The 27199-nt window shown below is 41.0% G+C and overlaps 1 protein-coding gene across 1 annotated transcript in view; it reads left to right on the forward strand.

Moving 5' to 3' along the window:
- Positions 1-27199, forward strand: part of KDM6A (lysine demethylase 6A) — a 112925-nt gene that overhangs the window by 63803 nt on the left and 21923 nt on the right. Inside the window, exons 3-4 of the mRNA XM_073566066.1 lie at positions 11997-12105; positions 19218-19267. Of these exons, the coding sequence (XP_073422167.1) occupies positions 11997-12105; positions 19218-19267 (159 nt within the window). The remainder of the gene's footprint in view (positions 1-11996; positions 12106-19217; positions 19268-27199) is intronic.

Genomic DNA, 27199 nt, shown 5'->3' on the forward strand with positions numbered 1-27199 from the left:
TACCCAAAAGTGACACCATTCTAAAAACTGCACCCCTTAAGGTGCTCAAGACCACATTCAAGAAGTTTATTAACCCTTTAGGTGCGTCACAGGAATTTTTTTGAATATTTAAAAAAAAATGAACTATTTTTCACAAAAAAAAATTTCAGGTTCAATTTTTTTTTTATTTTACCAAGGGTAACAGGAGAAATTGGACTGCAAAAGTTATTGTGCAATTTGTCCTGAGTATGCTGATACCTGATATGTGGGGGGGGGAACGACTGTTTCGGCGCATGGCAGACCTCAGAATGGAAGGAGCGCCGTTTGACTTTTTCAATGCAAAATTGGCTGGAATTCAGATCGGACGCCATGTCACGTTTGGAGAGTCCCTGATGTACCTAAACAGTGGAAACCCCATACAAGTGACCCTATTTTGGAAACTAGACCCCCCCAAGGAACTTATCTAGATATGTGGTGAGAACTTTGAACCCCCAAGGGCTTCACAGAAGTTTATAACATACAGCCGTACAATTAAAAAATCATATTTTTTCCACAAAAATGATCTTTTCACCCTCAATTCTTATTTTTCCAAGGGTAACAGGACCCTAAAAGTTATTGTGCAATTTGTCCTGAGTACGCTGATACCCCACATGTGGGGGTAAACCACTATTTGGGCGCATGGCAGAGCTCGGAAGGGAAGCAGCGCCATTTGACGTTTTTGGCTGGAATTGAGATCGGACACCATGTCGAGATTGGAAAACCCCTGATGTACCAAAACAGTGGAAACCCCCCACAAATGACACCATTTTGTAAACTAGACCCCCCCCAAGGAACTTATCTAGATGTGTGGTGAGCACTTTGAACCCCCCAGTGCTTCACAGAAGTTTATAACGCCCGGGCGTGAAAATAAAAAATTTGTATTTTTTCCACAAACGTGATCTTTTAGTCACCATTTTTTTATTTTCCCAAGGGTAACAGGAGAAATTGAACCCCAAAAGTTGTTGTCCAATTTGTCCTGAGTACGCTAACACCCCATATGTGGGAAAAAACTACTGTATGGACACACGTCAGGGCTCGGAAGGGAAGTAGTGACGTTTTGGAATGCAGACTTTGATGGAATGGTCTGCGGGTGTCATGTTGCTTTTGGAGAGCCCCTAATGTACCTAAACAGTGGAAACCCCCAACAAATGACACCATTTTGAAAACTAGACCCCCTAAGGAACTTATCTAGATGTGAGGTGAGCACTTTGAACCCCCAAAGGCTTCACAGAAGTTTATAATGCCAGGGCATGAAAATAAAAAAAATCGTATTTTTTCCACAAACATGATCAATTTGGTCCCCAATTTTTTCATTTTCCCAAGGGTAACAGGAGAAATTGAACCCCAAAAGTTGTTGTCCAATTTGTCCTGAGTACGCTGACATCCCATATGTGGGAAAAAACTACTGTATGGACACACATCAGGGCTCGGAAGGGAAGTAGTGACGTTTTGGAATGCAGACTTTGATGGAATGGTCTGCGGGTGTCATGTTGCCTTTGGAGAGGCCCTGATGTACATAAACTATTGAAATTCCCCACAAGTGACCCCATTTTGGACACTAGACCCCCTACGGAACTTATCTAGATGTGTGGTGAGCACTTAACCCCCAAGTGCTTCACAGAAGTTTATAACGCTCGGACGTAAAAATAAAAAAAATAATTTTTTTCCACAAAAATGATATTTTTGCCCCCAATTTTTTATTTTCCTAAGGGTAACAGGAGAAATTGGACCCCAAAAATTGTTTTGCAATTTGACCTGAGTAGGCTGATACCCTACATGTGGGGGTAAACACTGTTTGGGTGCATGGCAGAGCTTGGAAGGGAAGGAGCACCATTTGACTTTTTCAACTCAGAATTGGCTGGAATTGAGATCAGACGCCATGTTACATTAGGAGAGCCCCTGATATGCCCAAACAGTGGAAATCCCCAATTCTAACTCCAACCCTAACCCCAACACACCCCTAACCCTAATCTCAGCCTAACCCTAGCCCTAACCCTAACCCTAACCCTAGCCCTAGCCCTAACCCTAGCCCTTGCCCTAGCCCTTGCCCTAGCCCTTGCCCTAGCCCTAACCCTAGCCCTAACCCTAGCCCTAACCCAAAAATGGAAATAAATACATTTTTTTAATTTTATTATTTTTCCCTAACTAAGGGGGTGATAACGGGGGGTTTGATTTACTATTTATGGCGGTTTTTATGTTTGGCAGCTGTCGCACGTTAAAAGACGCTTTGTATTGTAAAAATAGTTTTTGCATCACCACATATTGAGAGCTATAATTTTTCCGTATTTTGACCCACCGAGTCATGTGAGGTCTTATTTTTTGTGGCACGAGTTGACGTTTTTATTGGTACCATTTTCGGGCACGTGACATTTTTGATCGCTTTTTATTTCGATTTTTGGGATGCAGAATGAACAAAAACCAGCGTTTCATGAATTTCTTTTGGGGGGGTGCGTTTACACCGTTCCGCGTGCGATAAAATTGATAAAGCGGTTTTATTCTTCGGGTCAGTACGGTTACAGCGATACCTAATTTAGGTCGTTTTTTTTATGTTTTGTCGGTTTTATGCAATGAAAACTATTTTATATAAAAAATAATTATTTTTGCATCGCTTTATTGTGCGAGCTATAACTTTTTTATTTTTTCGCTGATGATGCTGTGTGGAGGCTCGTTTTTTGCGGGACAAGATGACGTTTTCAGCGGTACCATGGATATTTATATGCGTCTTTTTGATCGCGCGTTATTACACTTTGGCGGTATGATAATAAATCATTATTTTTTGCTTCGTTTTTTCTTTTTTAAGGGGTTCGCTAAAGGGGTTAACTAATGGGACAGTTTTATAGGGCGGGTCGTTACGGACGCCGCGATACCTAATATGTGTACTTTTATTGTTTTTTTTTTTATTTCCAAAAAATGGATTTATTGGGGGAATATTTTTTTTTTCTAATTTATTTTTTTTAAAATTTATTTTGACACTTTTTTTTATTTTTTTTTAAACTTTATTAAATAGTCCCAGGTGGGACATCACTGTCCTGTGACAGATCGCTGATCTGTCACATCACAGATCACTGTGACAGATCAGCAATCTGTCACAGGTAGTGCAGAAGGCTTCCTCATGCCTGCGCTTTGCAGGCACTGAGGAAGTCAGCTTCCTGCAGGCCCCCGAAGGACCCCGTCGCCATCTTGGATTCGGGGGCCTGCAGGAAAGGAGCCCCCCGCAGCAGCGCTGCACATTGCGCTGCCGTGGGGGGCTCAGGGAAGCACGGAGGGAGCCCCCTCCCTGCCGATGCTTCCCTTTAACCCCTGGTACACTGCGATCATGTTTGATCGCGGTGTGCAAGGGGTTAACGTGTCGGGAGCGGTCCGTGACCGCCCCTGACACATTGTGCCGGGTGTCAGCTGTGATAATCAGCTGACACCCGGCCGCGATTAGCGGCGCTCACCACGTGGGCGCCACTGATCGCGCTAGACATACTATCCCGTCCATGGGCATAGGGGCCCGGGTCCCATGGACGGAATAGTACGTCTGATGTCAGGAAGGGGTTAAACAATGTTTTTCTTCAAATAATCAGCTGTGACCCCATGCTGTAATGTTTGTATACTCTTTTGTATCTTCTGCTGATGTGTTAGGATAACACCATGTTCCTGGTAAGGCCTCTTTCACGTTTTTTACAATCAGTCACAATCCGCCAGGTTTTGAAAAAAAAAGGATCCTCAATTTTTTTTTGAGGATCCGTTTTTTTCCCATTGACTTGCATTAATGGCGGATTGTGACGGATTGCTGGCCGTTGCATCCGTTTTTTGTGAGGATCCGCCAAAAGTTGCTGTCCGTCACCATCCTCAAAGATTTCAGAACGGAGCTTGTAACGTTTTTTTCTCTGGCGGATCCTCCAGACACTCATTTAACCCGAAATTCTTTCTGGGTACCGGACAAAAATAAAAAAATTCTCTCTCTCTCTCTCTCCCATGGAGGATATTGAAGCATGCCAAATGTTAAAAAAAAAAAAAATTCAAATCGCCCCCCTTTTGCCACAATCAAAATAAAACAATAAAAAAAAAAAAAAACAAACCTACACGTATTTGGTATCGCCAGATTCAGAATCACCCAATCTATCAATAAAAAAAAAGGATTAACCTGATCGCTAAACGGCGCAGCAAGAAAAAAAATTCAAAACGCCAGAATTACTGGTTTTTTTGGCACCGCAACATTGCATTAAAATGCAATAATGGGCGATCAAAAGAACGTATCTACACAAAAGTGGTATCATTAAAAATGTCAGCTCTGCACGCAAAAAAAAAAAAAAGCCTGCACCCAACTCGAGATCATGAAAAATGGAGATGCTAAAGGCCTCGGAAAATGGCACTTATTATTATTTTTTTGTTTTGTTTTGTTTTTACAAAACTTTGGAATTTTTTTTTCACCACTGAAATAAAAAAGAACCTAGTTCGTGTCTATGAACTCAAAATGACCTGGAGAATCATAATGGAAGGTCAGTTTTAGCATTTAGAGAACCTAGCAAAAAAGCCAAACAAAAAAACAAGTCTGTGATTGCACTTTTTTTGCAATTTCACCGCACTTCTATTTTTTTTCCCGTTTTCGGTTACCCGACATGGTAAAACCAATGGTATCCTTGAAAAATACAACTCGTCCCGCAAAAATCAGTGTCATTCTTGAAGTGTTGTGCACAAGCTGTGGATATTTCCATCCTTATTTGCAGCATTTTATTTTCTGCAGCATGTCTATTCTTTTTGCGGATCTGCAGCATTTCTGCACCCATTGAGTCAGTTAAATCAGCAGCAAAACCGCAGGTGTAAAAAGGTTTGCGGATTTGTTGCAGATTTGCTTGAAAAAGCGCAGAAAAGGAAATGTCAGAAGGAGGAAGAGTCTGTGGGCGGAGAATATGTGCATGTCTGTCAGTGGGCGTCGCTGTCGGTTGTCTGTGTGTGTTGTGTACCCATGCGACAAACAGCTCATAGTGAATGTACTTAAGTGTCATCTGGGACTACTACTGTCATCCTAGCTATGTCTGCTGTCACATATAACAGACAGCATGAGCCAATCACAGTGATCAAAATAAAAAAAATAGTAAATAAACCCCCCTTTATCACACGGCTGTGGAGTCTGTAAGCCAAACCTGCGACTCCGACTCCTCAATTTCCCTTACACCAACTCCACGACTCAGACTCCGACTCCCACATATATTGCTTATATTTAAGTGAAAAATTTATTTTAGTACAATGTGAACACCAGACATTTAATCATTTCTATGATCCAATAATCAAGATGTTTAGGTAGAACATAATATCTATTTATTGGAATACAACTTTAGAACACAAACTGTAATAAATTGTAAATATGTAATACACTGTATATTATCGATTACATATATATACAGTACAGACCAAAAGTTTGGACACCTTCTCATTCAAAAAGTTTTCTTTATTTTCATGACTATGAAAATTGTAGATTCACTCTGAAGGCATCAAAACTATGAATTACATGTGGAATTATATAATTAACAAAGTGTGAAACAGCTGAAAACATGTCTTATAGTCTAGTTTCTTCAAAGTAGTCACCGTTTGCTTTGATTACTGCTTTGCACACTCTTAGCGTTCTCTTGATGAGCTTCAAGAGGTGGTCACCGGAAATGGTCTTCCAACAGTCTTGAAGGAGTTCCCAGAGATGCTTAGCACTTGTTGGCCCTTTTGCCTTGACTCTGCGGTCCAGCTCACCCCAAAACATCTCGATTGGGTTCAGGTATGGTACTGTGGAGGCCAGGTCATCTGGTGTAGCACCCCATCACTCTCCTTCTTGGTCAAATAGCCCTTACACAGCCTGGAGGTGTGTTTGGGGTCATTGTTCTGTTGAAAAATAACTAAACACAAACCGGATGGAATAGCATGCCGCTGCAAGATGCTGTGGTAGCCATGCTGGTTCAGTATGCCTTCAATTTTGAATAAATCCCCAACAGTGTCACCAGCAAAGCACCCCCACACTATCACACCTCCTCCTCCATGCTTCACGGTGGGAACCAGACACGTAGAGTCCATCCGTTCACCTTTTCTGCGTCGCACAAAGACACGGTTGGAACCTAAGATCTCAAATTTGGACTCATCAGACCAAAGCACAGATTTCCACTGGTCTAATGTCCATTCCTTGTGTTCTTTAGCCCAAACAAGTCTCTTCTGCTTGTTGCCTGTCCTTAGCAGTGGTTTCCTAGCAGCTATTTTACCATGAAGGCCTGCTGCACAAAGTCTCCTCTTAACAGTTGTTGTAGAGATGTGTCTGCTGCTAGAACTCTGTGTGGCATTGACCTGGTCTCTAATCTGAGCTGCTGGTGACTAGGATGAACTTATCCTCTGCCGCAGAGGTGACTCTTGGTCTTCCTTTCCTGGGGCGGTCCTCATGAGAGCCAGTTTCTTTGTAGGTCTTGATGGTTTTTGCCACTGCACTTGGGGACACTTTCAAAGTTTTCCCAATTTTTCGAACTGACTGACCTTCATTTCTTAAAGTAATGATGGCCACTCGTTTTTCTTTACTTAGCTGCTTTTTTCTTGCCATAATACAAATTCTAACAGTCTATTCAGTAGGACTATCACTTGTGTATCCACCAGACTTGTGCACAACACAACTGATGGTCCCAACCCCATTTATAAGGCAATAAATCCCACTTATTAAACCTGACAGGGCACACCTGTGAAGTGAAAACCATTTCCAGTGACTACCTCTTGAAGCTCATCAAGAGAATGCCGAGTGTGCAAAGCAGTAATCAAAGCAAAAGGTGGCTACTTTGAAGAACCTAGAATATAAGACATATTTTCAGTTGTTTTACACTTTTTTGCTAATTATATAATTCCACATGTGTTAATTCACAGTCTTGATGCCTTCAGAGTGAATCTACAATTTTCATAGTCATGAAAATAAAGAAAACTCTTTGAATGAGAAGGTGTGTCTAAACTTTTGGTCTGTGGTGTGTGTGTGTGTGTGTGTGTGTGTGTGTGTGTGTGTATACACACACACACACACACACTATGACTTATCTCAGCTAAGACAAAGCCTAGATCCTCAGGCTACATTCACACTATGGACGTAGCCAGGGTCAAACCTAGGAGGGGGGGGGGCAGAACCTCATGCTATTCCACAGAATTTCATACTGCACACCTCAGCTGCTGCAGAACCTCATACTTCACACCCCTACACTTGAAAATAAAGCCTGCACCTTAAGAAGATGTGGTGATGAATGCAGTCTATTTATTCCAACTATCTGTTGATGTTACTGAAGACGAGCAATGCCTGTCCTGGGCGTCCTTTTGGGCAGCTTTGAGGTGTCCCTGACTGGTGCTAAAAAAAAGGAGTGTTAGTCTGTGTGCTATCCGGCTTTCATTCTTTTTGGTACAGATATGATATGGATACAGATATGGATAAATGGATATATAGAGCAGATTTCTAATCTGCTTTTGCTATTGAAAACATTATCTATGAGCTCAAAAACCTTTCAGGTGATGCGGTTTTTTCAAAAGCTGATCTGCTTTTGCAACTGAAAAACATATCCTCAAAAAACGCAGGAAAAACGCTGTGTGTGAATGAAGCCTTAGATCAGGAATAGAACAGTCATTTATAGGACATTTCATAACTTTCCCAAATTCCTATGAAAAAATATTCAGCACATTCTGCATTGAACTACTGTACCCAATTTATTATATATTTTAGGAGTCGAGTCGGTCCATTTTATACCGTCTCCGACTCCACAGCCCTGCTTTATCATCCACTTAGGGAAAAATAATTAAAAAAAAAAGTATTTACTTTCATTTTTCCTTTAGGGTTGGAATTAGGGTTAGGATGTGTTGGAGTTAGGGTTGGGATTAGGGTTAGGCTTGTGGTTAGGGTTGGGATTAGGGTTACGTGTGTGTTGGGGTTAGGGTTGTGGTTAGGGTTATGGTTAGGGTTGGAGTTAGAATTGAGGTGTTTCCACTGTTTAGGCACATCAGGGGGTCTCCAAACGCGACATGGCACCACCATTGATTCCAGCCATTTTTGTATTCAAAAAAGTCAAACAGTGCCCCCTCCCTTCCGAGCCCCGACATGTGCCCAAGCAGTGGTTTACCCCAACATATGGGGCATCATCGTACTCAGGAAAAATTGCACAACAACTTTGGGGATCCAATTTTTGCTGTTACCCTTGTGAAAATAAAAAATTGCGGGCTAAAAAAATCATTTTTGTGGAAAAAAAGATTTTTATTTTCACGGCTCTGCGCTATAAACTTTAGTGAAACACATCTAGATAAGTTCCTTGGAGGGTCTAGTTTCCAAAATGGGGTCACTTGTGGGGGAGCTCCAATGTTTAGGCACACAGGGGCTCTCCAAACATGACATGGTGTCCGCTAACGATTGGAGCGAATTTTTTCATTCAAAAAGTCTAATGGCGCTCCTTCCCTTCCGAGCCCTGCCGTGCATCCAAACAGTGGTTTATGACCACATATGAGGTATCGGTGTACTCAGGAGAAACGGCCCAACAAATTTTAGGATCCATTTTATCCTGTTGCCCATGTGAAAATGAAAAAATTTATGCCAAAAGAACATTTTTGTTGGGAAAATTATAATGTCCATTTTTTTCCTTCCACATTGCTTTAGTCCCTATGAAGCACCTGAAGGGTTAAGGCCCAGTCACACATAGCGATCTCGCTAGCGAGATTTCTGCCGAGTCACAAGTTTTGTGACACAACAGCAATCTCACCAGCGAGATCGCTGTGTGTGACAGCGATCAGCGACCGGCCCCCCTGCCGGTATCGCTGATCGCTGCAAGAAACCTCTGGACATTTTTTTTCGTCGCTGATCTCCCGCTGGCCAGCACGCCTTGCTGCGTCTGACAGGCGGGAGACCAGCGATCACCTGTAAAATAATAAAAAAATAAAAAATATTGTTGTTCTCACCTTCCGACGTCCCGCGCAGCATTCCCGCCTCTCTCCACGCTCCGGTCCCAGTAATCCTTTGCAAGACTGACCGCGAAACTTCGCGATCCCGCGAGAACGGACGTCATCGCGGTAATTCTCGCAAAGGATTACTGGGACCGGAGCGTGGAGAGAGGCAGGAATGCTGCGTGGGACGTCGGAAGGTGAGAATAACAATATTTTTTATTTTAATTCTATTTTTTACATGGATCCATGGCATCAGCGCTAACGAACACAGCGATGCCGCGCGCGGCGTCACTGTGCTAATCGCTGGTGAAGCTGTCTGTGTGACAGCTCACCAGCGATCACATAGCGACTTACCAGCGATCCTGACAGGTTGATATCGTTGTCGGGATCGCTGGTAAGGCCTGTTTCACACTTCAGTTTTTTGTGTCAGTGGCGGAAAGCGGATCCGTTGCTAAACTGATGTGAACGGATGTCACCGGACCGTTTTTTTTGACGGATCCGATGAATGAAGAATTTTAAAGGAACCGTAGGCCAGAGAGAGAGAGAAATTTTTTCCGTCCGCCAGAAATGATTTCAGGGTTAAATTTCCAGCTGACTTCCTTTCTCCGGGCATGCACACTCTAAAATGCGGATCCTGCAGCAAAAAAAACGTTGCATGGTCCGTCCGGGCATATCGGCGGACGGAAAAAATTTGGCGGATCCGCAAAAAACACAGATCCAACGGATGGCCATCCGTCAAGATCTGCCGGTAATGCATCTCAATGGGGAAAAAAACGGATCCGCAAAAAAAAAAAAAATGGCAGATCCGTTTTTTTTTTTTAAAAACTGCGGATTTTTACTGATGGTCAAAAACGGAAGTGTGAAACAGGCCTAAGTCGCTATGTGTGACTCCAGCTTTAAATCTTCTTGAATGTAGTTTTGAGTAACTTAAGGGGTGCAGTTCTTAGAATGGTGTCACTTTTGGGTATTTTCTCCAATATAGACCCCTCAAAAGTGACTCTGAATGTGAGGTGGTCCCTTAAAAAATGGTTTTGTAAATTTTGTTGTAAAAATGAGAAATTGCCGGTCAAACTTTTAAACCCTTATAACTTCCTAACAAAAATTGTGCTGATGTAAAGTAGACATGTGGTAAATGTTAGAAAACCAAAAAATTGAAAACCATAAAGGTAAAAAGGGGGATCAAGGGTAAATTTAATGAGGAAAAAGGATATAAATGGTTATCAAGGAATTATCAGTAGTACCATACGGATAACTATCCTTCGCCTATTAATAACTATAAGTATAGATGTATAATACCATTACTCCTTGATATAATAGAGGCTCCATAAACAATGAATAATTAGCAAAAAAATATATTTTATTTTATTAAACAACAAAATTTAAATAGTGACAACATGGAAACAAAACACGGGACAGTGAAAATATTAAATAAAACAATCATAGAATAAATCACCAAAATAAAAAGAAAAACATATGTCCTATGTGTACAATCATATGCCAACACGCAGTAAATGACTGCACAATGTATTCACAACGAAATACAGGCTTAAATGGCTAATTGTGCGTATTAAGGTTAGCAGCATATAAAAAGGACAAATGTCTCTCTGTGCAAAAATAGAGAAGGAAGGGAAACTGTCACACACTGCCTAACACAAAGCTGCAGCCACTCTCAGTAAGGTTGAGTACTCCCCTTTTACCATATCTGGCACAGCCATAGTAAAACACCTAGATAAAGTAAATGGCTGTGTCGTGGACTGCATTGCATAAATGGCACAGGTGGGAGCAAATAGGTAAATACAATATTAGATTAGTTACCTTCAGTCATGATATAATAGGGAGTGGGTGCAGAAGGCACGTGTGGGACACCAGGAGCCTCGACGCGCGTTTCGCCTATGGCTTCCTTGATAGCCATTTATATCCTTTTTCCTCATTAAATTTACCCTTGATCCCCCTTTTTACCTTTATGGTTTTCAATTTTTTGGTTTTCTATGTTGTGGTCTAGAGGTTTTTCTCCACCTGACCATGTGGAATTTTATTTCGGTTATATATGTGGTAAATGTTATTTATTAACTATTTTGTGTCACATAACTCTCTGGTTTAACAGAATAAAAATTGAAAATTGCGAAATTTTCAAAATTTTCGCCAAATTTCCGATTTTTTTCACAAACGCAAAAATTATCGACCTAAATTTACTATTAAAATGAAGCCCAATATGTCACAAAAAAACAATCTCAGAATCGCTAGGATCCGTTTAAAGCGTTCCTGAGTTATTACCTCATAAAGGGACACTGGTCAGAATTGGAAAAAATGGACAGGTCATTAAGGTCAAAATAGGCTGGGTCGTGAAGGGGTTAAGCCAGGGGTGAGAAACCTTATTTCTGCCAAGAGCCATTTGGATATTTATACCATCCTTCGGGGCCACGCAAATTGTGTCCTAGTTCCTACTTCAAAGTAGGCCCTGATGTTAAAGGATTTACTCTTTCATTGCACGCCCCATAGCATTCAGTAGTTAACACTACGTTGGTGTGCTCCCAGAGCAAGAATACATTAAGCCCTTAACGACCAATGGCAGATCTCTCCGTTAATGGGCTGAAAATCTCGGCTTATACACGAGTATATGCAGTAATTATATTTCCTTGATTCATGGATGTCCGTATTGTGTACTTTCTGGTTTTAATTGGTATCAATTACGGTATATTTCTTTTGAATAAAGTTTCTATTATATTTTTTTTACATGTACTCGTTGTTACTGTCTGAGGGGAAAAAAGCCACACAACACGTGTAGCATGGATGTGTGAATGCAGACTTGTGCTGAAAGCTGCTTTCTAAGACTCTGTATAGAAATAAATGAGCATGGCTGAAGAATCTGAGCCGCCACATGTTTATGGAGAAGTTTAGGAGAGGACTGTTTTGCAGATGACCAGTATTACTGAGTACTTTCATTTGTTTGCCCCTTACTTACACTATTATGTATAACCTCAGTAGCACCACTAACCTGAAGCTGCAGAGATGCAGTATTTTGTATAAAAGGTTATTTAAAAACACCCTTTTTTCTTCTATTTTAGGCTGTCCGATGCTATGAAGCTCTAATCTTAAAATCTGAGGGTAAAGTAGAGTCCGATTTCTTCTGTCAGTTAGGCCATTTCAACCTATTGTTGGAAGACTATCCAAAAGGTAAGAATATAAAGAGGTATTTTTGTGATTGATTTTTCCATGTTCCTTTTATATGTGATGGGTTTGTAACTATATTACAGGCTAAACTGAGCACATTCCTCCTTTTCTTTGAAGACTTGTACCAAATTGAACACTGTGGTTAGCCTCTTATAGATATGAATCCCCTGAACGCCTCCAATGCTTGTACTGGAAACTCACTTGTTTGTCACCTTAAGTGCTCGCTCCCACTTGTGATGTAATTGGAAGAGTACAATCTGATAAAAAAAAATCCGTCTGGACTCGGCTGAATGTTAACTTATAGGGCAGCTAACATCTGCGATTATTTTCTCATGCCAATAAAGTCCGTGGAGCCTCATTTAAGAGTCTCAAACACGGGACTATCCAGATCTTCCTCCATGGAAGGACCCAGCCAAGGGGTGGCTCCTTTCGGAAACCATTACCACCATATTAAGTGGCCCTTTAAGTCAATATCCAGCTCTTTACGAGTTTACAGATATGACAAGGGAAATACCAAGGCCAGGTATCCATCCACAGACAGCTGTTTTGGGATGTTGCCCCTCATCAGTGTGGAGTAGGATTCTGGCTAGGTGGGAGCAATGCCTAGTAGACCAACATTATTGTTTCGTGATATTTTCTCATGCCGACTCAGCAAGCGAAAACAATTGCAGCATGATGCGATTGCATCCGTGAATCAGATCGCACACACCCATAGAAGTGTGATTCCCATGGGCGCCGGCAATGGAGGAGATGCGAGAAGGTCTGTGCACAGAGCACTGACCCTCAGATCATGACCGCAGCAGAGCAGGTGCCGAGGGTCGTTGGCATATCGCCTCCAATGCTCTAGCATCAGATGTGATACATTAGTGGGACCCTGGCCTAATAGGAAGACTCAAAATTTTTGGTATAATCCTCAAATGTATACCCAAGATGTTTTTTTTTTTTTTTCATTGCCTTCCTGTTTCTTTTTTCTTTACAGCCTAAGTAGACTGACTTTAAGGCCGTATTCATACCTCTGAGTTGTTTTCAGATTATGGATCCAAACTCAACAGTCACATAATTATACACGAGGCTGTTAAAGGAAACCTGTTAGCAGGTTTTTAGACCCCAAAGTAACAATCACAGTAAAGTACCTGTAATGATAAATACTACCATACCTTTAATTTACAAATCTGTGTCTGTGTTGTCTTGTAATCCATCAGTGAATTTTTATGCAAAATTAACTTGAAAGTGCTGGCGTTTGGTGTTCACTTACAGCTCGTCGGATACTTAAACCTCTTTCTCCTCCTGGCTCAGCCTCCTGCAAGTGATTGATAGGTCACTTTTCTCTGTCACTTGCATTCCACATCTTGCGTAGGTGTCATCATTTTGGAGTGTAACATATGCGCACTAACATCCTGATGAAGTTGCAAGAGCTAGAATATCCATCAGCGTGTGCACTGTCCTCCAGGAATGACTTCATGTTCACTGGATGTCTGAGTGTGCAACCCTCATGGCTGCCATCTTAGTCCTTCTGTGAATCTCAGCATGTGTCTGAACTTCATAGCAGTGCATAATTTTATGCATGTACTGCAATCCACTAATACCTTGGTTTGATCACTGTCTCATGTAAAAGTAAAGTGAAAAAAGTATTAAAATTCAAGTTATCTTTATTTCATGTTTAATAATAAAAAATAAGCTTATTTGGTATTAATATATGAGCAATCAACATATAAATTAACCCTTGACATAAACGTCGTAAAGAAGGAAAAAAATAAATAAAATGCCAATAAAATCAATACAAAAGTGACCAGGATGTCATATGTGCTCAAGAATGGAATCAATAAAAAGAAAATGTCCACTTGCATGCAAAAAATTCCCAAGCACGAACATCAACCCATCAATAAAAAAATTAGGTAAGGATCTCAGAAAATGGCAGCACAAATTATTTTTTTTGTTATACAGGTTGACAAATTTCTTGCCACTGAGGTTTTAATAACAATTAAAAATTCATGTATGCCTTAATCATACTGACCTTGGAAATCATGTTGTCATGAACACCATAAACACAAAATCATAAATATACAGTCAAATATTTCCTATAAATTTCACAGTACTTTCAGTACACTTATAAAATGGATGTGATTCAAAACTACAACTCATCCCGCAAAAAGAGCACTGTTGGCTATGTGAACTGAAAAAATAACTGTGGGTCTGATTCATAACATGTTTTACTCCAGAATTCTTGCATATAAAGCTTTGAAGAGTCGCAATTTTGGTGCAATTCAAGGCTGCGTCAAACTTTTGCGACTGCTAGCGTTCTCACACTGTTTCTGCACAGTATTGACAAACTGGGTGCAGTTGGGACAGGATGAGGATATTATATTTCTCAAAATAAAGAGTGGAAAAATGACAGCACAAGCATGAAATTTTATTGCGTTTTTAAATTTTTTTCATTCAGATGTTTCTTTGTTTACTGCAGTAAAATTATGAGCATTTCATAAGTTTTTAAAACTTTTATTGTCACAAATATGTAAGATTATGAAAAGACTGCAGTGTTGACCCTTTTCTGAGATTTTTTGCAATTTGCCCTGGCATGCTAGATATCATCTCCTGTGCAAAATTGTAAGGTTACCGTTATACCTAGCGACTCACCAGCGATCCCGACCAGCGATATGACGCGGTCAGGATCACTGGTGCATCGCTAGGTGGTCGCTAGTGAGCTGCCACACAGGCAGATCTCACTAGCGACTTCGCTGGGGATGGGGATCGCTACTTACCTGTCAAGACGCGGCGATCCTGCGTCCTCCCGCCCGAGTCCACGCGTCTTGTCGTCACAGCAGGAAGCGCCGCAGGAAGTGACCGATGAGAAATGATCCAGCAGCTTCTCGCGCGATCAGCGATAACCAGCAGGGGAGCCGGTCAGAGGTAAGTATCACATGCAGCGATATCGCTAGCAATATCGCTGTAACGTCACAAAATCGGTGACTTTACAGCGATATTGCTAGCGATATCGCAGTGTGTAACGGGGGCTTAACTGATGACATCGCATTCTTGTGTAATAAATGCCTGGAGATGAACACAATTTCAGTGTATTTGTTTGTCCACTTTTTGAGAATAAACCACAGGTTTTCAATGGAATTGCAGTCTGGGAGTTTCCTGTCCATGGACCCAAATTGTCAATGTTTTGTTCACTGAGCTCCTTAGTTATCGCTTGTGACATGGTGCTCCATCATGCTGGCAAAATATTGCTTATCCCAAATTGCTTCTGGAGGGTTGGGAGAATGTTGGATGTTTTAGATCCCATCCTTTTTTTTTCATGACAGTGAAGTCAAAATTGTGAGTGTGGGTAGTTGTGTTTGTTGTGAGCATTATTGCTTTTGTAATTTTATATCCTCGGAATTCCTCCGTTTGATGTGGGCTTTGGCGCTGAGCCCACATCTTTTCCGGCACATGTCAGCTGTTTTGAACAGCTTTACATGTGCCTTTAACAGTCGCGGGAGGAATCGTGCTCCACCTATGGCTGTCAACTTGTTAAATGCCACTATCAATCTCTGAGAGTGGCATTTAAATCGCGCTACCGGTAAACGCGCTGGAAATCCCTCCCATCGGTGACCCGTCACGTCATTGTGGTTCACTGATGGGTTGGCATGGCAACCAGAGGTCTCCAGCACACCTCTATGGTTGTCAAAGCTGGATTGCTACGAGCGCTGCCCGGTGGTTAGCGCTCATAGCAAGAGAGCATTTCTGCTACATACAGGTGATCTGATCATCACCTGCCTGTAGCAGAACTGGTAAGACAACTGCAGCTTCTAGTCTCCCATGGAGACTATTGAATCATGCAAAAAGTTAAAAAAAAAAAGTTTTTTAAAAATATTAAAAGAATAAAAAAAAAATGTATAAAAGTTCAAATCACCCCCCTTTTGCCCCATTTAAAATAAAACAAAAAAAATCATGCATACACATATTTGGTATCGCCGTTTTCAGAATCGCTTGATCTATCAGAATAAGAGTTAACCTGATCGATAAACAGCATAACCATAAAAAAATTAAAAATGCCAGAATTATGTTTTGTTTGGTCGCTGCTACATTGCAATAAAATACAATAACGGATGATCAAAAGATCATATCTACACCAAAATGGTATCCATAAAAACGTCCGCTCAGCGCGCAAAAAATGAGACCTCACCCAGCCCCAAATCATGAAAAATTGAGACTCTACAGGTCTCGGAAAATGGTGCCATTATTTATTTTTTTTTATTTTGCCAAAGTTTGGAATTTTTTTTCACCAATTTACCCTTTCCGACATCCATGTGCCTTAATGTCCATGGAAGGGATAGTACGTCATGTGCGATCTGCTTCGCTCAAGGGGGAGCGTGGCTGATCACGGCCAGGTGTCAGCTGATTCTCACAGCTGACATCCGGCACTAGGTGCCAGGAGCGGTCACAGACTGCTCCTGGCACTTTAACCCCCGGAACACTGCGATCAAACATGACATTGACCTTGTTGACCAGTACAGTCACCAAGCTTGCTTCAGCTTATTTACCTGTTTGCAATGGACAGATAAAACACCTTAACCTAGTAATGGTATCCATTCTTTTAGTCATGTGCTATACACTGATTAAAGAATTAAATGTTATGGCTCTTGAAATTTTACAGAATTTGTTGCATGTGTAACTCCTCCAACTTGCTGCTGCTTCTGAGAGAGATCAGACAGCATATTGCTCCTTTTATGATGCATGATTGTGAACAGGTGTACCTGTCATTAAAAGGGTATTCCATCTCCAAGATCCTATCCCAATACATAGTAGGTGTAATAATATTAGAAAATACCTCCAATTAGAAGTGTAGTATAGTTCTTCAGATTCGCTATGTCCCTTACAACTAGGGATGAGCGATATTGCCCAATATCGTATTGGAATTCCGATTTCCGATATTGGAAAATATCGGATATCGGAATTTCCGATATCAATGCAAGTCAATGGGAGAAAAAAATCCGAATTACAAAATGACCACTACACTGCTATATAGTGGATAAAACGGATGGGAAACACCTCAGGATCATGCGGAAGGAGTTTGCAGAGGCAGAGGAGCAAAAAAATCGATAGAAAAATTCACAGAGCGAAAGCTGTAGCAGGAAAACTGGTCGCCATCTTCTTAACAGCGGTGGTGTTTCTTTGGCTTAGGATTAGTTGGGGTAGGGTTAGGGTATATGGTTAGTAGGGTAGGGGATAGGGTTAGGGTTAGCAGGGTTAGGGTTAGTAGGGTAAGGGTTAGTGTTAGAGTTAGTATGGTTAGGGTTAGTAGGGTAAGGGATAGGGGTTAGGGTTATGCTTATGGTTAGTAGGGTTAGGGTTATTAGGATTAGGGTTATGGTTAGTAGGGTTATGGTTAGAGATTAGGATTTAGGGTTAGTGGTAAGGGTTAGGGATAGTTAGGGTTAGTGATTTTACAATTAAATTAAAACTACCGGTGATGGTGTCAATATGCCCTTTGACTGACATGGCTCCACGGAGCGCTTAAAGGCTGAAGGATTATGGGATTTCCGATATGAAAAAAAATACCAGAATCGGGAATCGGAATTCCGATATCGCGAATATCGGGCCGATTTCCGATATTTCAATATCGGAAAGCTCATCCCTACTTACAACCACTCGTATAGTGAGCTAGCTAGTTAATGGTCGTCATAATGGATATCTAAGTTACTGCAATGCCCTGCACATGGGGAAAGCGACATGACCTAAATCAGAAGAATACTACATTTCTAATTGGAGGTATTTTCTAATATTACACCTACTACATATTGTAATATGATCTTGGGGATGCAAATGCCCCTTAATGCCATAGCTCATTTTAGTTTTTGCAATTCTGTTTTTTGCTCCCCTTCCCCTCCCTTTTGAAATCATCTGTCGTGCTGCAAAAAGATATGGGCTTAGTGCCGGAGCCCACATCAAAGGGGAAGTCCTGATTTGCGCCGAACATGTATGGCGAATGTTGTGAAGGGGTTAAAGTTCTGCCAATAAACTAAAGCACTTAGCTGTAAGTAATGGGAGTATCACATAAGAGATTGAAAGACACTGTTCACACATTAAAGGGAATCTGTCAGGATGTTATTGCTACCTCATTTGAGAGCAGCAGGATGTAGGGAAAGAGACCCTAAATCCAACAATGTAACACTTAGTCTACTGAGTTCAGCTATTCTGACAGATTTTAGATTTAGCAATGCAGCAGAGCTGAGAAAGCTGCCCCTGCCCACACCAGGCTCCATGTACATAGCTATAGACAATGAGCTGCTTATCAGAGAAGGGGGACGGAGTCGGACAAGGTCAGCTAGTCACAGCAATGTTAATCACAAGGTGATTAAAGCTGCAATCTAAGGAAGCAGCACACAGCCAGATATGTGACCCATCCTTGAGTTCAGTATCTTGCTGTCCTCCATTTACATAGCAAAAACCTGTTGACATATTCTGTTTAAGGACTTAATGTAGGCATAGGCACAGATTCTGCTTCTATACTCTCAGGAAATCAATATAATCCTGCAGGTAACGCAAGTGAATGAGGTAGTCTATACAATATTAACGTGTTCTATTCTGGTATCTATTGTCTTATAAATGCACAGCAGGTTCACAAACTAAATCCTAAATGTGTCGTAAAGAGAATCGTAGAACCAATGGCAGAATCTACAGGGAAAAGAGCCTCTGCGTCCGTCAGTACAAGGGAGAATAGTATCCTCATGGGCTGTAAAAGCAGTGGTATTACAGGAATAATCCTGTGACACATTCACATAAGTCGGAAAATAGACTGATAATATGTAAAGCATTGAAGATTACAGCCTAGAGTTTACAGACCACATGCACACATCCATCCACGGTTCACTGATCGGCCGCAGATCTCTTGTCACAAACTCAACAGCCTCATATACAGTAGGACACTTCCAGTCTATACTCTGACTACGACACACGGATATGTGAATTCAGCTTAACATAGAGACTAATGTGTGTGTATATAATTTTTTTTTTCCATGTCAAAAAAGTGTTGCAGAGTGCAGACCTTTTATGTCAGTAGGGTGCATTTGTTTGGCACATGGTGTATTTTCTTGTAAATCACGCTCGTCACTCTTGTTTTATCTTTCCAGCATTATCTGCATACCAGAGGTACTACAGTTTACAATCAGACTACTGGAAGGTGAGTAGGACTTTACTAAGCATTGCTTCCAAATGTTAGCAGGCATCGGAAATTGCATTGAATTATGTCAGTTCCAGAAGAGCAGTGTTATAAATAGGGTTGATGTTGCCGGATTACTCCATCTGGATGCATTGCTCTGCAGCTGTTGTCCTGGGTTTGAAGTAAAAACATGGTGCAATATATAGCGGCCTCTTAAATTTGTCAGGTAGTTTTGAAGGGTAATTTGTAGTCTTTGTTTTAAAAGTGTAACTGCACTTTTAATGTTATAAATGGTTTCAGTATTGATCTCGTGGGATTTGGATCCTCCTCAATTAAAAGCAATCTGTCCATAAGATCAAACCACACCCACCTATCTGCAAATATGGGCATGCAGATGTTGCAAGCAAAATCCATCAACACCTATATATCTTCTATTTGTTATTGAGGTCCAGAGAAATTGATGCTTTAATTTACATGCAAATGATACATATAAGTGCTGTGGGCATGACTGAGCACTTTCAGAGCATCTGTCTCCTGAAGTTGTTCCCCCACACAGGACCCTCCTCTAGCTTGATTGATAGTGGACTGTGTGTGATGTCTGGCACCAGGCAAGTAATTCAAATAGTGAACTATCAAGCTAGAGAGGCTGTGTGAGAAAACTACTTTGGGAGGTAGAGGCATGGGAAGCGCTTAGTGTCAGGCCAAGCAAACTGCAAACGTTGCTCTCCTCTGAGGCTGGAAGTACACTTTCTATGGAGATCTTCGTTTCATAGGTAAGCAACACTTCCTCTTCATTTTAGCTAGATCCCAATTTGTCAAAACTTCTGACATGTCAGAAGCTTTGTGAAGTATGGATCGTAGAATTTAGCCTTTTCTAGGCTTTCTTGGTTCTTGGACATTACATCAGAATTTTAGGTGCATATAACGATGACTGAAGTGATGAGTGAAGACTTTTATGAAATTTGCAGGTCCCAGCCAATTCAAGCCATTTGCGATTCGATTTGGCCAGCTCCAGTTTACACAGTATGGGTGCAGCCATGCAGGCTTCCCCCACAATGCCTTGCAACTATCTCATCAAATCTCCACTCAGGAGGGACCAATAGTTTATATAAAAGGTTCGGCCATTTTGCACTTCACAGCCTAGAGAGAGGAGCTCACAGTTACACAATACACGTAAGGAGAGGAAGGCCTGATGGGCAATAAACTACTACAGCACTGTGAAGATAAAAAATGGGAGTCATATAGTAGGTAAATCAATCGATACGGGAGGTCATGATAGTTTCTGCACCCATAGACTGACTGACAGTGATATATTCATTAGACACCACCTCCAGGTTCTTGTGAAGAAAATTGCACTGATTTGGTTTTTATTTGCATTCTTAAAGATCTATAAACCAGAAGAAGAAGCTGCAGAGGAAACCCGGATACTTGGAGCGCGCTGACTGATCAGCTATCTGACGCCTCTGCTGCATGTGTAGCGGCTGTGTCACTGTCACAACGCATGCATGGAGATCCCAACACACAGGCTCTCCATGCATGTGCTGTGACAGTGACACAGCCTCGACACATGCAGCTGCGGCACTGATCATCCGGCGCGCTCCAGGTGTCCGGGTTCCCTCTGCAGCTTATTCGTTAAGCCCTATAGCTTGCTGAAAAATTCGCTCATCTCTATTTACTAGTCCTATTTGAAAAGCATATACAACACACCAAACTGTGGGCTATTGCCTTGCTGCATTTATCTTCCTGGGCATGTACCCATTTAGCATCCTTTGAAACTTCCTTTTTGGCCACTTAAATTTAATTGGGTTATCAAAGAATAGAAAAAAAGAGGGGCTATTTACTATCTGGACAATCCTTTCTTTAATGAAGTAGTCCCCATTGAAAAAATTTAAATTACATATACTCTCACCTCCGAAAAGCCACTGTGGTTAGTGCCTTGGTCTCCCAAGGCCCCTGCAGCCATACAGCAGCAGCCCAATGATGTCAGCTGATTGACTGCAAGGCATTTGTGGCATAACAATGTCACGCGAAAACAGACGCTTCAATTATTAGCCCACCACCGATGCAGGGGGAGTTTGTTTTTATTAAAAAAAAAAATACACGCCTGTGAAGGTTGTGGGAGCAGCTATCAGACGGGACTACAAACACCACTGGCACCAGTCATCTGGGTAGTACTACTACTACCAAACATAGGTCACAGTTGCCCTTCTTTGCCTCCATCAAGCATATCAGTGTGGAGGAAATAGAGCGCATATGGAATTTATGGCACATCACTCGTCTGTGTCTGTCACAGCAGGATGATGTTTGCTCTGACAGCAGCACTGTCCGTTTGAGTCAAAGTTCTGCATATTCCAACTCCGTATTCTGCAACGTAACACTTAATATTGTACATTGCAGAATTTCAGTTCCATCAATGACCCCTTTTCTACATCTCAGTCCTAACGCATACCACCTTGAGTGCTTGGCAAGATATTTTACAAGAACAACTTCCTAATTGGGTGACATGAACAGTCAGCCTTTGTATACTAATGATTATGGATGGAGTAATACATGACTTTTATTGCCCACTTCTTGAATATTTTGAGCAGCAGTGATGTACAACTGCAATTGGGCAGCATGGTGGCTCAGTGGTTAGCACTGTTGCTTGCAACGCTGGGGTCCTAGGTTCAAATGCCACCAAGGACAACATCTTTAATGAGTTTGTATGTTTTCCCCATTTGCGTGGGTTTAGTCCCACACCAAAGACATACTGATAGGAAATTTAGATTGTGAGCCCCAATGGGGACAGCGATGATAATGTCTTTAAAGCACTGTAGCATATGACGGTGCTATATTAACAAAGCATGATAATTAGTACAGGCTGCAAAGCCTCCACAGTTAGGAATCTTGTCTGCTTCTGCCGACGAATATAATTCTTCCTACACCATCTCCCCATTTTCCTCAACAGACTTGCCCTCCTATCCCAAATAGCAACATTGTTGCATCCACCCACCTTCCTCATTCTATTCATTCTTGATAGGTAAAGTTGTGCAAGGCAGTTTTATAGCTTGAGACCTAGGGTGACAAAATCAATACATTCTGCTGTGCATCAAGCAGCAAATCACACTCACTCTGAATGGCTCCCTGTAAACTGCATCCATTCCATTTCAACTGAACCAATGCAATTTTCCTCTGTTTTGTTTCCTGATTTGAGATTTTGTTCTCTGGTAATAATGTGTTAGAGATTGCAAAATGTGACGAAAAAAAGATTCTATATGCTTCAGTTTATTTTAGTTAGTTTTCAAAGTTTTGACAAAATGTGAATTCGTGTTGCATGCCATTACGCCAGAACCAAGATAAAGTAACAGGAAAAGCAACCTTACACTCAGAACTGTACAGGCTTCCACCTGATACGTCACAAGAGTATATTTTTTTATAAGACGCAACATTCTGAAAAGCATTTTCAAAAAATTCACATGTGCCTCCTAAATTCCTAGCCACATATGTACCAAAATTCAAGTTGTGATCTCAGAGGGATCATACTTCAAAAAATAAGTGAATAGTGTCAATTTGAAAATCTTGAATTCAGATCTTTTCAACCTGTGGTCTGTGTGTAGGATCTGTTTTCCAAAAAACGTTTAATGACTTGTTGTGATTCTAAAGGCCCCGTCACACATAGCGAGATCGCTGCTCAGTCACAATTTTTGTGACACAGGATCGCTGTAGGAAAGCCCAGGACTTTTTTTTTTGGTCGATGGTCTCCCGCTGGCCACCATGCATCGCTGCGTGTGACAGGCGGGAGACCAGCGATCAGCTGGTAACTAACGTACACATCGGGTATCCAAGGGACGTGCGTCCCTTAGATACCCGATGTGTTTGTTAGTTACCAGCTTCCTGCATCAGCACGCTGGTTACTAACGTGCACAGCGACGCCGCGCGCTCGGCGTCGCTGTGCTGATCGCTGGTGAAGCTGTCTGTTTGACAGCTCACCAGCGATCACATAGCGATTCACCAGCGATCCTGACACATTGATATCGTTGTCAGGATCGCTGGTGAGTCGCTTTGTGTGACTCCAGCCTAAACCAGGCAAATCATTAGATAAATCTATAATGAATACACAGATGTTTTTTTTTTTTTTTTAAATAGTAACAAAGTGAGCCAAATTATACCTGGCAAGAAAGATTGTGTGTATGAAAGTGAACGGTAAGAAAACCCTTGTCTAAAAGAGGCTGAATCTTGGCAATTTGAAAGAGACCTATGAATTAAAGAAAAAACAACTTCTGCCAAAACAGGATTTTCAAAATGTGCTGACCTACGACTTAAGAATGGTGTCCTGGCTGGTGGTAGTGGCACACACAGTGCACACCAGAACACTAAGCTTAGGATTGAAGGAGTCAGCGGAAACATATTCAGATTGGAGAGTTCAACCTTGGCGATTATGCAGTATGTGTATCAAATAATGGAAGCCCCCCCCCCCCCATAGCCAGTATAGAATGGGGGTCTCATGGTAACAGAGACCCTGCGTATAATGTACATTTGGGTGTTCTCCTAGTCACTGTGAATATACAAGTCACAGGCTCAATCTGGTTCCGGCTGGTTGTATTTGGCGGTCTCTTTCCAGGTCTTTGATTAGGTACTTGTGAAAAAAGCAGGAAGATTAAAGATATAAAAGACTGGAGTGCTTTGATCAGGTTCATTAAAACCTGTGCAAAAGAGTGAAAATCCTGCCCTCCCTCCCCTTGCTGGGTGGATTGGCTAATTTTTCCTGTTTTTTTTTTTTTGGTAATATGGTAGAATATACAATATATGGTTGGTTTTTATAAGTTATTAAAAGTTTCTTAAACATCACAGCCTATTTTAATCCATGTACATAGTGTTGTGTGTTTTATTATAGTCTGTATTATTTTAATAGCATTTCACATGGATTTTGTGTTACCATGTGTTCAGAAGAAAGTTCAAACTGTTAACCAAAATCTGCAAATAATGTCCTCCATAATGGCTCTCCAAGAAAAAAATATTCAATCATTTTGAACAGGCTATGGTGGATAGTATAACTTATGGATAGCTGGTGACAGATGTATTTTTGATACTGATTGTAAAAGTGCAGAAGACTTTGTAGAATGTTTTTGTGATCAGCTGATAGTCCTTTAAAGGGTTAGTCCAAACCCCAAAAGTAAATGTCATGGAAAAATTCCCTACCATTCATGCTGTACTGCAACTCTGGGTTCTGATTATATTCCCATGACGATTTGTTTAAAAATCCCAAAGCATGATGGGATACTCAAATGAATAGTCATCTGCTGGCTTTTACAGCTGTCGGGCTTTTTTAAAAGTTTAGAAATCTAAAAAAAAAAATTAACCAGTGAAGATAAAAATTCTAAATGTATTATTTTTAATTCATTGAAGTAGCATTTAAAAAAAAAAAAAAAGCAAAAAAAAATCCTAAGATGTCGGGTAAAAAAATTCTGATTTTGATCACTTAAAATGAAATGACCCAACTGGGCGTTCTCGTGAGTGACTATGTCCAGGACATTTTGGCCTCCTTCTGTTTTGGCAAAGTAACTTGTGTTCCCTGCATGGCGTATGTCTGTATTTAATGGAACTAAATGTCTTAAAGAAATACTTCTTGTTGAGGAAGGTTGTGCTCATGGCTAGGAAATTGTCTAGTCATTTTAACAGTTCTATTTTTGCAAACCCTGTAGGATGCATTAGACTGTACGATCGATCAGTCTGCCTGAGATCAGCCTGATTTGCAGTGTTGTAAACTATTTGAATTTTCATCTATATGAGCAGCATAAAGTGGTGATGAATTGTATTTTGAAGCCGGCAAACTGGATCTTAAAGGGCTGTCCACTACTAGGACAACCCCTTCTTGATCAAAATGTTTGGCCCACATAAAATAATAAAGCTTATACTCGCCTCCCGCGGTGTCGGCACTTGCGGTGTCGGGGCTCCAGTGCTGTTTTTGTGACGCTGGTGTTGCTGTCCCCCCGCCTTTGGACAAATAAAAATGGAAGAGGGCGTCCGGCTGCAGCTGATCTTGGACTTCCTCTTCCTGCTCAATTCCACAGGCGGCGGAGACAGTGATGCCAGAATTTCAGGACAACTAACAAATGGTAATATTTATGGAATGGAAATTACAAAAATTCTCTCCTGAAAGACCAAGATTTATTTCTAGAATGAGGAATAAACGCCTTGTCTAAGAGACTTAACAGTTGTCATGAAGATAACGTCTCTAATAAAAATTCAGTTCAGTACTTCGCAGCCACGTCTTTACGAGGAACACATTGGTCTGCATTGCTGGTCTCTAATGGGTTAAAGCAATCATTTTAATTATATGCTTTGAGTTGAGCAGTGCAGTGTTTGTAAATGTACCTAATATCCCAGGAATTTACTGATTAGAGATGAATTCACTCTGATTTACCATTGTTAACTGGAGTGCTTGCACTTGAAAACATAATACTAGAAAATCAGATTTCTCTGTCTGTAAAATGGCAGAACAGTGACTGTCACACGAGCGTTTCTACTGAAAAGGCAATCATCTCTTATTTACAGTATGAATCTCGTGCCAATTACTCGCGCGCACCCGTCTACTGTCACCTTGCTAGCAGATGGCACTCTATGGATAAACTGGAGGGTTCACTTTTTACTTTTTATAGAAATTGCCAGTATTGTTCCTAAATACTTTTTTTTTTTTTTTTTTTTCTCCAGTCTACCTTTTAGGCCAGGACAATATGGCAACATCACATCTAATTATTTTACAATTGAATTGGGATTGCGATACAATTATTGCAAAAAAATAAGTCGGTTGAACATTTGCCCGCGAAAACTCACGCAGCTTTGCCAACAAAGTTGTGATGTGTCCGTTTTCAGCAGAATAGCAGTTTAACAATAGTCACACAGTAGCAAGTCTGATCGCAGGCACACATCATACAGCAGGGAGGACTGGCAGGCTGAAGGCAGCAGAATACTGGCCTACTGTAATTTGGGCCAAAAAAATGGTTTTCATGACCTGCACCATATTTGTGTTTGATACTTTGTGTTCTGTCCGACAAGGGGGCGTGGCTTAGCTAAAGGGGAATGGCGTATTGGAAACTTAAGACGATCTACAATTCAACCACTGTGGCGCACATTTCTGGAGCAAAGTAAACCGCCTAAACAGATTTATCAAACCTCATGAACAATTTTGATAAATCTACATTTTAATACTATCTAGTCTAAGATTCCGAATTTCGAAAAATCAGAAATGGAAAATTGTAATCTAAGAATTAGGCAGAATAGATAAATTGGTTACAGTGTCTGTTTTTGAAGAGGTGTATATAGCCAGACCTTCCCCCTTTTTTCCATCCAACCATCTGTTAACAGGTCTGATTTGCAATCCCTTTTTTTGGACAAACCTTTTTAACTGTTAGGATCCTGGTTTCTGCTGGTGTACGCATAATTTAATAGCTTCCGGAATGAAAACTGGGACAGGTGATTTGAATGGCAGGAATCTGGTCACTGCTTTCATTTTTTTTTTTTTTTTTTTTAACCTTTGCCATCTCTATGGTTTCCATTGTAAGATCTCTGCTTTTAGTCAGCATTGTTTCACCTTTTCACGAAAACAATGTCACTTGGCAACGATTTTTCATGCATCTTTAACTCCCATACAAGCAATGTGTGTGCACCATCTTTTCAACTGGAGTATGAGCTCAGTGCGAAATAGGTGTCCTGCAAGTTATTGAGGACATGACCACGTTTATGTAAGGAAGTGGGATTATCAGCAAAAAATTAACGGTCAACATTTTACTTTCTTTTATTAAACTTTATTTTGTCAATACTGTTTGAAATAATCCTGGATTATTTTTTACAAGTTAATTTCTATGACCTGATGAACTACTTTTGTGCATGAATCACCCCTGCTTCCTGAGCCATGCACATGTGACAAGTGTTTAGAGCGATAAGTGGGGGAGTGTGGGTCATGCGACCACCTTC

The sequence above is a fragment of the Dendrobates tinctorius genome, unplaced genomic scaffold (genome assembly GCF_039654945.1).
Source record: "Dendrobates tinctorius isolate UK_male_01 unplaced genomic scaffold, ASM3965494v1 ptg000016l, whole genome shotgun sequence".
Taxonomy (NCBI): domain Eukaryota; kingdom Metazoa; phylum Chordata; class Amphibia; order Anura; family Dendrobatidae; genus Dendrobates; species Dendrobates tinctorius.